This window comes from Diplotaxodon limnothrissa, linkage group LG4, assembly GCF_057381915.1.
Source record: "Diplotaxodon limnothrissa isolate DT_005_m linkage group LG4, D_limnothrissa_male_GT1.1, whole genome shotgun sequence".
In the NCBI taxonomy this organism is placed as follows: Eukaryota; Metazoa; Chordata; class Actinopteri; order Cichliformes; family Cichlidae; genus Diplotaxodon; species Diplotaxodon limnothrissa.
In genome coordinates, this window is record NC_140599.1 from 17,859,334 (window position 1) to 17,872,997 (window position 13,664).

The 13,664-nt window shown below is 39.0% G+C and overlaps 2 protein-coding genes across 4 annotated transcripts in view; one reads left to right on the plus strand and one right to left on the minus strand.

The window, feature by feature from the left end:
• The window catches only part of LOC146633583 (neuronal-specific septin-3-like), an 83,669-nt gene that overhangs the window by 14,626 nt on the left and 55,379 nt on the right, over positions 1 to 13,664 (minus strand). The gene's annotated exons all lie outside the window — the stretch shown is intronic.
• On the plus strand, positions 11,768 to 12,601 carry LOC146633584 (uncharacterized). The gene has a single exon (XM_085352875.1). It carries the CDS (start codon positions 11,768 to 11,770, stop codon positions 12,599 to 12,601), a length of 834 nt encoding a protein of 277 aa, XP_085209001.1.

The following is a 13,664-nucleotide window of genomic DNA, read 5'->3' on the forward strand; positions in this document are numbered from 1 at the left end:
GGCAGACGTGTGCAGATAGGCATGAGATACAGAGGAGAAGCAAAAAGGAAGATGGCTGTCGTTGAGTAGGGGGGAGGTAAACAAGATAAGGTCAGTGAGAGGAGGACAAAGAAAGGCATGCAGAGGGGGAGAAGGAAGGGAGGAAAAAAAAGTGTGGATTGCAGAGATTGTGATTTATTCCAGTTTTGGGCCTGGGGCATTCCTCACTAACTACACACAGGCCTCCAAACTGAGATGCAAATACATTCGAATCCAGCTAAACATCTCCCTGTTCACTGGATGGTCTTTTCAAAAGGCACTAAAACTACAAAGGAGTATGAAGAAAAATGTGACTCTGTCGCCTATGTTTAGATGCAGTGTGGCCAGAACCACTGAGCCATGGCTTAGCTGTCCAGGGTGTTGATCTCAACAGGGTGGTGAGCAGGTCAGAGATCATGTTCCCAGTTTAGGTTGGAAAGAGCTGCACTGAGGTTAGTCCCCTCATGACAAACCTGTGGTTTGACCCTTTGAATAAACTCTGTAGAATTTAGAGGAATCCAGAGAGAGAAAAGGATGGAAACTTGGAGTGTTTGTTATCTGCAACACTGACTCACTCAGGGCATCTGTAAAACTGATTGTACAAAATCTTTCCCTTCATCGCTTCACTTTTACAACCGTTTTATACAACATGCAGGCAGTTCCACAGTTTTTCTACTATTTTAATGAGCCATAACGTACACAAATGCTTTCTCTACTAAAGCATTGCACCGAATGATTAAATGCCAGGCTTTAAACAAACACTAAGCTACGGATGATAAGATCCAAACAATTGCTCAAAACCTACAGTCACAAAAACTGTTTTTCAAAGGAAATTAGATTTGTTTTTATCCAACGTTACATGAAACGGATCAAGAATGTAGTAAATGACACTTGCTGTCTAATGGGTCCATTCATCACAAAATGATTTATGATTTTTAATAAAACAAACTCTCAGCCAGCATCGCCCCTGTGTTACACTGTATTACCCAATGTGGGTTTATAATGATAAAATGGCTAACTGATCCCATTAGCACAGCAGAAAACTGCTTTGTTAAACTAGCCATGATTTGGCTGCTGAAACATCTGAGGCGGCTTATTCTAATAATCAATTAGCATTTTGACCACATGTTGTGGATTCCTGGAAACAGCTTCCAAATCCCATCCTTGGAAAGATCTCCACACCTCCTGCTTGCTTGTGTTTATACACCACTTTGCATTTAATTTAATTATTCATCCCCACTCTCCTCCTCAGTTGTGCTCCATCTCCCTCCCTTCACTCCCAACTGTAGGCAGTTTATACAGTAAGTTTCATCCAGATTGATTGCATCCAGGAAAATTTAGGGAACAGCCACGCATATATTAATTTAATCCATTGTATCAACACCAACACAAAGCTGGTGAATTCCTACAGATAACCTTAATTATATTTGATTGAAAAGGTAAATTGAAAGAGTTTGTGTCCAAGCTCCACGTAACAGCAGGCTTAATTTGTTTCATAGCAATGACAGCTCAATAATTTAGTATCCACCACTAGGCATTAATCCCATCAAGCGATAAAATGCACAAGTTCAGGTTAATCTAAGTGCTTGTTTGGAGCTGTATGTCAAAGACACATTGGTTTACTAATCCACTAAATGGGTTTTGAGATCTTTGTTCTTTTTAACAATCTATTTATGGGCTGGTTAAAAACATCTGCTGCGTTTGTCTTCCATTTACATTCCCATACAGGATGAAGGCGGTTTGCAGTCGTGTCTCATCTTAACGCCGCTAGATTTGTTTTGATGGTAACCCAGATGCCTCTTGAGGAGCGTGCGGGCTGCTTCAAATTTTATTTTATTCAATGTGATAAAAACGACTGATTCTCAAGCTGCCTTTTTTATGGTTGATTTCCCACAAGAGATGGTGCAAACACAGCTGAGAAACTTGTGTAGAAGCGATAAAAATGTATTCAATTACATTGAACTGGGGTTCCGGTAGCCCTCCAGCATTGAATCAATTCGATACCCCCAGACCACATGGGTTTACAACACACACAAACACACAAACCCAGTTACCCACCCTCTGACAGTGAAGCCTTTTAATAAAAAGGGGAAATTGGTTTGGTGGCAGTGCAAACACTGACTTTAATAACACAACAGCCTGAGTGTTTTTGCAACAAAGCCGAATTCCCAGACTCATCGTTCAGCTCTCAGGAGAAATGTGCCTGAGAGATTATGTCACCTGCCACTATTTGCCTGGAAATGATGCAGATGCTTAAAACCAATGATAATCAGTCTCTTAACAACATACAACTTTGTATTTGCAGCATGCAGCATCAGCAGCTAGGGTTACTTTGCAGACAGCAGAGAAATGTAAATTACTGTAATGACAGCAGAAGCCCACAGGTTTGTCTAGACTTCCAGAGGAATGTGTTCGGCCTCTAAGCTGTGGTGGTGCACAAGAGAGCTGTTGTCTTTCTAGGCTCTTCAGCTAATTCTTACACCAAGCAGCTCCAAAAGAAAAAAGAAAGAAAGGAAAAAAGGAAAAAAAAAAAAATCTAATCACTGAGCGCATCAGGTAAGGTTTCACCTATACATTATTAAATGCATGCATGCCTCAATTTACCGTGCGGACACCCAAGTGCAAGCAAGAAGACTTATTGACTCAATTCAAGGCTCAGGCTGATTTAGTTTCAACTAAACAGCTACAGTTAAGGAAATACATTCCACTGCAGCAGATCATGCCTTACAAAAAAATATTCCACCCTAAAGCAACTGCTAAACTTTACCCTCTGAGTTTACACGAAAGCAAAATGAATCAGGAAGTTGTCAGTTTTGTGAGCGTCTTTGTGGCTAGGCTAAATAATACATTAGTTATCCATTACCTATTGGCTACTTGCTGACAGTAATAGAGCATGTGGACTGAACCAATGTAATCTCAGTGAATGGGTCAAAGTGTATCAGTGAAATGGTTAGCTGACAGTGAGTGTGGGTCTAGAGGGGCAGGGGGTTGAGGAATCTGACCTCTGTTCGTGCACACGCCTCACCTTAGAAACAACAGTTAGAAGTGTTATTTAAACAAACAAACAAAAAAAAAAAAAGTACAGCGAACTCAGTTGAAAAAGTTCTGCTTTTTTAACATTGCACAGACATAATTATAAATACCAAATTATCTACAAACTAACCAATGTTACTTTAATGCTCAGTTGACTAAAGGTGGACTTAGAGGGCAGCTGTCCTTCACTATTGAGACAGAAGGCTCAAGGTGTTCAAATCCTTAGAAAACACAAACTCACTATTCCATCAAAAATGCTGTCAGCAGCACTCCTCTGACACAGTCTACAGCCTGTGTGCGAGCTGAAGCCTGTCACCTGGGTCCTCTCCAAGTCTCAGCAGCAGTATTTATGGACTGTGTTTGACCCACATACAAAGCTTAAGGGTGTAGTGGACAATAAGTGACGTCACAGTGTCAGTTTAACTTGAAATGTGACTCCTTACTCAAAGTAGTTCATATTTACATGTTATTTCAGTTAATTTCAAGTGAACCACCATCATCTCCTCACCTTTGAAGATTTTAAAGTCGTATATTTATCGTGTGTGGCAGCATGACACTTCTAGGTCACTGTAGGTGTAGACAGCCAAACACTTGTTACATTAGACCTTAAAAGCGTTCCCTATAAAGGGAACATGAGCTTATTGTGTTATGTAAGTTTAGAATTGTTTTCTTTTAACATCTTCATTGCTAATCTATCAACATCAACACTTGCAGACGACTGAATCATCTCAAAATTTATATGCAACAAATTACAACAAAAATACGACAGTTTCCCTTTTTCCACTCTTCTCTTGTGGTGAACATCTAACGCACATACATGTACTAGAAAACGCAAACCAGTTATTCAGAGAATCTGCTCCCGGGGAATCCAACAGAGATGAAATGTTATCGATTTTACAGAGCTCCGGTTACATTCATGAAATGTTTTGCATTTCAAACTCATGATGCTAAATTCCAAAATAGATACACAATCTTACTGATCTAACTTCTTGACTCCCGATGTGCACAGACAGACAAAGACACGCAAGATGCAGAAGGTAACGATGACCTTTTCAGCTTCCCATTAAACAGTGGTGAAAGGCCACAGTCTGTTCTGCACAGGGGCCACAACAGAGCTCCTTTCAGCAGCTCTGCGTGTGTGTGCGCGCATATGTGTGTGTTTCTGAGGCAAACCAGAGGCGGGTGACTTTCTGAAAAGGTGAGGGGCGGTTGGTGTTTCCACCGGTTTGATATTAGCTGCTGAGAGGAATTCCTTGTATTCTCCAGGTCAACTTTGGATAACAAAGCCTGGATGATAAATTCTGAGGCCCAGCGTTGTCATCAGCTGCTGCCACATGACCCCATAGCCAAGAACTCGCACTATCACTTTGTCAGTGCTTAAACAAGAGCAGAAAAAGTAGTGAAAGAGAAACCTGATCTGTACAGAGCTCATAAAGAAACACTAATCCGAGGCTAGCCTGTTCTACTTTCCTAAAAGGATTCCTTCACTGTACTTTCCAAAAGCACATCAAAGCCTACGAACCACGTGTGAGGTGCTAACTGTCCACTCTGCATACGTATTTAGCCTGGTAATATGTCATTGTCAGCAACAGCAGTCCAGTGTGTGGACAACGTCAGGAGGAAGGAAACAAAAATAAAACTGTGAGTTTAAACAGAAAAAAATGGGGTTGAACATGATGGAACATCCCCCTGGATACATAAACAGACGTGTGTGTGTGTGTGTGAGTCTGTGTGTGTGTATTACACAGAGAGATCGATTACAAAGCGTGCCACACAGCAGACATGCACAACATTTAGGAGATGAAAGACAGGGAATGCAAAATCTGAACAATGGTAATTATCCGTGAAAGCATGCTCACACAAAAATGAGAAAAATATCCCAACCTGAGATCCTGAGCACTGTCTGTGAAATACACAGCCATGCTTCTTTACAACAAACAAATTAATAGCCACGTGCATATTTAAGCTTGGTTAAAACACATCAGTAACATTACATGTTTGAACAGCTGGACTCAAAAACAAACTGTTTTCTTTCTGCTAAGAAGACAAACACACAAATCGAGAACAAAGGACAAAACTTCCTTCCTCCACTTCCAACTGATTTTTAACACACACACACACACACACACACACACACACACTCCCTGCCAGTATGCAAAGCACTCACCGTGTGTGAAGTGTTTGTGTGTATGAGCTGTCCCCTGTCGAAGTGCAGCGCTCCAGTGAGAGGCCAAACTCTGCTGTGGCTCTGGAAGCTCCCTGCCTGCCCCTCCCACCCATGCCTGTCATGTGACTCTGCACGCAAGGCAACACCACACGCCCACTTCCTTCAAATAACCCCGACCCTCCCTCTGACAAATAAAAGGGAAAAAACACCCCCACAACTTCCAATGCGATAAAAAGTAAATGTTAGCAGAGAACGGACAAAGACAGAGCGTCAGTGGCTGCGATAAAGAAACAACAGAAGAGCTGTGTGTGCGTGCGCCTGCAGCTCTGCAGGCTTTAGGCCAGCTTCTCCTCAAGTCCCACATTAAAAAACAAAAAACTAATTACTTTGTCTGGACTCCTTATCTCCTCATCTTTACGTCAAACTACTAACACTCAGTCCCTTTAACAAATCAGTACCCTCCATAAATCAAGACTCACTGATTTCTTTTCCCCCTCTTTGCAAATTTTATATCATATTGGCTTTTACAGCAAATCATTTAAAAGAAAAAACAAAAGAGTAAAAATGTTTTAGATAAAGCCAAAGAAATCAAGCAGACAGAGCAGGGGATATGATGACATTTATCCTTTTTTTTAAAAATTCACAGGAAATTGTTGTTTTTTTAAAGCAGCTTTTGTAAGTACTGAATAATCCCACAGCAACTAAACTGAAATGTTTGGCAACAGTCAAGAGCCTGGATAAGATATCCTCAGACATTTCAACAGTAAAAAACATTACAGGGATGATGTACAAACACTTTAATGCTGTTACAGTAACAATAAAAGCCACATGTATACATAGTATGACAAAGTATGAAAAGCAATAAAATAATATAACATGAATCCATGTATTAGGCAGGTATATTTATTTATAGCATATATTAGATTGTATACTGTAAACAGATGTATAAGATGAGTTAGATGGGGGTAGGAATGGCTGACCAGGATATGGTCAACATCTTGTTCTCGTTTTCCTCTTGAATATGATGGCTTTTAATGATTGTGTTTGTCTTTTATTCCCTAATACGTATTGACACTTGTTACTTATATGTTCAAAATAAAGATTTGATTATGACAGTGCAAACACCAACAACTATTACTATTTTCCAGTGAAAATATAAACAAAATACGAAAAGACGAAATCTAAAGAATGGCAAAATGAGATGTTAAAAACACCTGATCCCTTATCTTCCAGTACCTGAGAACAAACCAGTCACTTTGGCTGATTACTACTCTTTGGAAGTGTGTATATTCATGCCAGATTAAAGAGGAAGGGAACAGCTGTTTTCAGGCTCACAGGAAGTGTAATTACACACCAGTGCAGCAACTTGAGTTTAACCTTACAGCCACATGAACAGACACACACACACACACACACTCTCTCTCTCTGGGCAACACCTGCATTCCTTGAAACGAACAGTCAGGTTCCTGAAAAAAACCAGGCGTAATATGTTGGAGAGACGTGTCATTACTCAAACTCAGAGGCCAAAATAAACCAGGGCTTTTAAACAATGTCCATCTAACGAAACTGAAACATCAATATGGACCTGAGTCCTGCACAATACCAACACACGATTCATTAAATCCGACACACAAACATAGCTGGACTTGTAACTGTGATAAAAACCAGGTTTTTACCAAATATGGACGTAAAATAAACCCTTGTTGTCGTTAGTTTTACAGGGTGGAGAACCCTGCAATTTCCCCCAAACTCGGGGCCCCGTCTCTCTTACAGCTTTTCGCTCTTTGACCTTTTTCGTTCTTTTCAACTCACTCTTTCTGAAGCTCACCTTTATCTCCCCAATAAAAACCTGATGTTTAAAGTGGAGACACTGGAAATGTAGATAATTCTGACAGCACTTAATAATGGGTTTAGGAGCTGGTTTATTACTCAGCTGCACTTTATTTCACCAACACGACACAATCATCTTTGAAATCTTCTTCTGTGGATTATGCAGATAATACAATAGGAAGACATAACAGAGCTTTTCACTCCTAATATGCATTGCAGCAATGCCAGTGATGAAGCAAGCCACAGATAGTTTAAATAAAAAGGGGCAATGGTCATGACTTAAGACAAATTAAAATCCACATTTAGGAAGACTAAAGCATCATCCTGAAGTCACGTAAACAGCTGTGTGCATAAAACTGTGCCACTCTGAACTCGAAACACAAACTCCTCTTCTGAACATCACTGCCACTCAGGAGCTGCTCTCCAAAGGTCTCACTATTAACTTGTCTTTTTTTAAGCCTAAAATAGACTTTTTATGAGATACAAATTCCCTCTTTCAGATTTTCTTCTTAAAAACACTGACTCCTGAGTGAACCGTGCATGCATGCAGCGTGGGCCAACCATCATTTGTTTGATCTGACATAACTTGGCAGACTTCTTTATTACAGAGCTGCTGTGCTGCTGGGGACACGGCCTTCTTAAATGAAAGAAGAAAAAAAAAAATCTTAATTTTGAGGAGAAGGAGACAGAAAGCCGATGTCAGGGGCTGAAGTTTGTGGGCCACGCTGAGCCAAGATGGTGTCATGTACTGGCAGGCAGAGCATGAAGCTGCCTGGCTGACCCCTGACAGTATTCCTTGCAGTTGGACTTTCATAACACAGAGATACAGAAGAACCATAGATTGACTGGGCACATTACATTAAAAGGCATCACAGGTTGTCTTTTTCCTCCACAGGAAAATAGTGTAGTGTACGACTAATACAGAGGGCTGCAACACATCTTAAATCAGTATTCAGTAGACTGCAGTGCACAGGGTGTGTGTACAGTTCTGCTATGAACCATCTTAGGCTGATAAATGACACTACCAAAAATAAATAAATAAATAAAGGTTCGTTAGCTGACATGCATGCTGAGGTTTCTAAAAAACAAAAAAGCAAGTACAGAAAAATTAGATCAACAGCAAGGACCTTATTCATTTCTGCAACACTCATGCTGCTCATGTGAAAGATGTGGGTGGTGGCCACGGAGAAACTAAATGTTTCCTTTGTGTGTGTGTGTGTGTTTCTACCTCACCCAGAAGGAATACTTAAGCCTCCGTACAGGATAAAAGGAGAAACTTGAGCATGTCTTTATGTGTAAACATTTGTGAGTTTACTTAACCTAAAAATCTATTGTGCACCGTCACACTGTGACGCTTGGATTTCCATTTGGAGATGAAGAGTAAACACTCGCAATGTAAATAACATTTAGGGGCCAACTTTAGGGCAAATCTACCGGAAATTAATGTAGGTCAGTGTCCTCTGAAGTAATAGAAACAGTGTGGGTGGGTGTGTGTGTGTGGGGGGGGGTTTGAAGATGTCACATGAATCCAATTCTCTGGGAAGAGGAAGTACTTCCTCACTGAGGAGGATTTGTAGTAAACAGCTGAATGAGGCCCTCTCAGGGTTCTGAAAACAGCTCCTTCACCCTCCTCCACCCGATGTGTGTGTATGCCGACACTGAGCCACTCAGCTCTGTGTTTGTGTATTGTGCTTCTTAATGTATAATACAGTGGACTTCAACGTATCTTTGACAAATGTTTTCCAGCTCCAGGCGCTACCTTCCAGGTGCAAGGCCAACTACCTGTGTGACAGCAGCATCTGCTGGTAGCTGGTAGAGTTGCAGCAGTAGAAGCAGCTCCACGAGATTCAAAACAGCATGGGTCAGTCTCCAGCCTCAGCTTTGCAGTGCAAAACTTGCATATCTAAAAATTTGGCAAGTGTATATTTAGTTATTTTAACATGATGAAACTTAAAATTTGAGTTGTGGTGCAAACATCTTTGTACATAATCGTAAAGTTTTTATATGGTGACAGGAACTACAGAACATCTTTAAACAATGAAAACTAAAGTAAACAAATTATAAATGAAAACATAGCCATTAAAAACACGTGTACACTATTTAAAATTCACTCAACTACAACACGAGAGACTCGACTGCAATTTCAGTCCCTCACCTCTGCAGTCGGGCAGACACACCCATATTCAGACTTTGGATTAAATGACCAATAATCAGCTTTTGTATTTTAACAGAACCAAATTACCACAAAAAGAAACAAAACAGAACAAAAAAGTTGCTGGTAGTTGCTGTTTTGTTTTCTCTTTTGTTCGCAGCAGCAAATAAAAAATAAGTAAACAATGTGAAGAGAAAACTTGTTCCAAGATAGACTCTAACTAACTAACTGTTGGACCAGAAAACCATCTGGATCTTTATTTTGAACATGGTCTTCACTTGTTTTGGGAAAAAACAATTAGCCAGTTGCAACATCTGTACCACTAGATGACTGATGAGAAATTTTGTAAAAGTGTTATAAAACTTTCCACTTTTCACTTGTTATTTTTACTCTCTAATATGAGTTAATTTTGTGCTAAGTTTGAAAATTTTAAATGGATAGACCCACATCATGCTTGCAGTGAAAATCAATATTTTGTATATTAGCTACTCAAAATGGTTCTTACTGTGCATCATCTGTACAATATCTACTCATGTCTAATCTAACAGTAGTGACTCCCAGCAGATTCATCCAGTGAGGCTCAAGGACAATAATGCTGATGGAGAAATGACAGACATGTTGATTAAGAGTGTATTTGACTGATGCTTTTGAATTTTCTCTGTAATCTTGAAACTTTTGTGCTCATTAAACTGTATTTTCAAGCGTGAGATGGTCATTTTCAATGATGTGTTGTAACCGTCTTGATTCAAAAGTTGTATTAGATATGCACATATTAGATATATGTGCATTGTTCACAATGTAAACTAACTGCATGCCCTGGTGACTTACTGGCCTAAAATAAATATACGATTCACTTGATTCAAATCCATCCGTGTCTTCCAAGTTTCAAAACGTAGCTGATATAATAGTAAAGTAATAATAAAATAAAAAAGTAATAGTAAATTTCTACACGTCCTGATAATGGCAAAAGACCAAAAATGCAGCAAGTGTGAGAGACCAATAACCTGCATTAAAACAAACAAAAACATCCAGTCTCAAACAAAAAGCAGATTATGTGCAAATATTTCAATCTACTCTAGTAAAGTCATGAGCTGTGACACATACATATTTTTGGACACAGAAATAATCTCAAGTTTTTATATAATGACTACAGATCACCTTTAAACAATAAAAATTTAAATTAAGAAAACAACAATCATTCAAGAAAACTCCAAATTCAAAAACATGTGCACATTGTGTGAAATTCATATGTGATCATTTGGTACAGGAGAGACTACTGCAGTGTCACAGTTCGACACCCAAGGCAGACACGCCCATATTCAAAGCTTCCATTACAAGCCTGCTCATAAATGGCCAATAATCAGCTGTTAACAGACACGTGACTGCCAAACTACCAGATACTGAAATGTTTTTTGTCTTTAAAAACGGAAGGAAGTCAAATGGACACAGTTGTTTTTCAACTTCCTCTTCACAACTGTCAAAGCTCCTCTGGATTTATTTACAAGGAAAGCGAAACCTAAAAGAAGTTAAAACTGCTCTCACACAACAAATAGATCAGACTGAGAGAAGCATACCGACACAGGTAAGTTCCCTCATTTTCTAAATTCCTTACTCGACTGGTGAGGAATTTACCCACGTCTATAATGCAGAATATATTCAGCAGGTGACAAAATATTCCATACACAACAAAGTGGATTTGACATGGAGTCTGTTACCGTGCACTACGTATGCCTTTTGACTAATTACAAGCATACATACTTCCATTCAATATGATCTGCAAGTCTGCAGGATTAGTATTAAAGCTTTGAATTTTAATTTGTGTAACTTCCTGACACAGTTATTGGGAGTGTCATGAAACCAGTGCCATGGCCAATAAAAAGTGAAATACAATTCATTAAGATTAGCAACTGGCTTTATCTAATACAACATGAAAACATTTTCGGAATCTCTCAAACAAAATCTGCTTTGTTTAATTATTCTAAGCAGACCATTCAGTGATCCCGCCCTCTTGTTTATCTGAAGCTGACAGGAGGACTCAGTGGACAAGTCAAACAAGTTTTGATTATAAATGAAGAGTTACTAGTGTGACACTCCCCTATCATTACCTCCTCTCAGGTCCTGTTCAGGAAGTTAAGACTGTTTGGGAAAACAAGAGAATTTCTGAATTTAAGGTAAAAACAAAATCTCTTTATTTAAGAAATAAAGAGACATTTTTATAAATGATTTTGTAACTTTATAACATTTGTTGTTCCCTGGGTTAACACCCCCCCCCCCCCCCCCTTCTAATTTAATAAAACTTTAATTTACTTTTCCTGGTGAAAATACCATTTACCAGCAAAAGTAAATAAAATCTGTTTCAGTGTTTGTACGACCAAATGATTAACGCTTAATTACAGACTAGGAAAGAAAAATTAAAGTCCTTTTTTAAATGGTAGCATGTTGATAAAAATATGTAATCATAACTATTATATGCATCACAGGTCACACAAAAAGACAAAAAAAAAAAAAACTTTGTAAGGGCGGAAAATGCATGGATTCACTAACTACTTAAATCTCTCTACAGGCTGATGAAGATGTCAGGAAAGATCATCTGTTGCTGTGTGGCTCTGCTCCTGACCCTGACTTCTGTGTCAGCTGTAAGACGAACACTCAATTCAATCAATGATTTGATGTCAGTAGGCTTCGGCCAGTCTGTGCCGATCCACAGTCTTGTGCTGCTCCACTGGTTTGCCAACACTGTTAACATTGACAGAAACGATGTCATACATCTGAACTTTAACCCAAACCATGATTATGGGTCCCACTATTATGGCAACAGTGGGAGGCTGTTTGAACTATCGCTGGGATCCACATACTACACCATCGGTAACATCAATGCATCAACATCAGTCCCACTTCCACCTCATGTCCGAGCCCAGTCAGGACATGGAAACAGAGTTCGAGTCGTTATTAGAGTCAGGGAGGCATCTGGAGTGCGACAAGTAGAGCGTGTCTATATCACGCAGCATTATAACCAATTTAACCATCAAAGGTCAGATTATGATCAACATCAGACGTACGAGATCACTACCAACCTCTTAAGAGAGATCAGAGAGTTTTCTATGGACAGTGATGACATGATATCATTAAGGTATCTTAGGGATCGCTTTGGACGCAGGGCTAATGATTTGCAGTTAGAACGCATCAGAAACATGTGGGGTCACCTTGCTTCTCTCGGACTGTTGTTCCACATTGTGGGGTATGCTGGGCCAGTACAATCCTACTGTAACCAAGTCCAGTTGGCATCAAGAAGAAATGATTCATGGAGCAACATTCAAGACTGTCTAGGTTTCTTATGTCGTTTGTTGTTTGCAGTTTTTTTGGTAGTTGCTGTTTTCTCTTTTGTTCGCAGCAGCAAATAAAAAATGAGTAAACAATGTGAAGAGAAAACTTGTTCCAAGATACTCAAACTAACTGTAACTGTTGGACCAGAAAACCATCTGGATCTTTATTTTGAACATGGTCTTCACTTGTTTTGGGAAAAAACAATTAGCCAGTTGCAACATCTGTACCACTAGATGACTGATGAGAAATTTTGTAAAAGTGTTATAAAACTTTCCACTTTTCACTTGTTATTTTTACTCTCTAATATGAGTTAATTTTGTGCTAAGTTTGAAAATTTTAAATGGATAGACCCACAGCATGCTTTCAGTGAAAGGCCAAATCAATATTTTGTATATTAGCTACTCAAAATGGTTCTTACTGTGCATCATCTGTACAATATCTACTCATGTCTAATCTAACAGTAGTGACTCCCAGCAGATTCATCCAGTGAGGCTCAAGGACAATAATCCTGATGGAGAAATGACAGACATGTTGATTAAGAGTGTATTTGACTGATGCTTTTGTATTTTCTCTGTAATCTTGAAACTTTTGTGCTCATTAAACTGTATTTTCAAGCGTGAGATGGTCATTTTCAATGATGTGTTGTAACCGTCTTGATTCAAAAGTTGTATTAGACATGCACATATTAGATATATGTGCATTGTTCACAATGAAAACTAACTGCATGCCCTGGTGACTTACTGGCCTAAAATAAATATACGATTCACTTGATTCAAATCCATCTGTGTCTTCCAAGTTTCAAAATGTAGCTGATATAATAGTAAAGTAATAATAAAATAAAAAAGTAATAGTAAATTTCTACACGTCCTGATAATGGCAAAAGACCAAAAATGCAGCCAGTGTGAGAGACCAATAACCTGCATTAAAACAAACAAAAACATCCAGTCTCAAACAAAAAGCAGACACGGATTATGTGCAAATATTTCAATCTACTCTAGTAAAGTCATGAGCTGTGACACATACATATTTTTGGACACAGAAATAATCTCAAGTTTTTATATAATGACTACAGATCATCTTTAAACAATAAAAACTTAAATTAAGAAAACAACAATCATTCAAGAAAACACCAAATTCAAA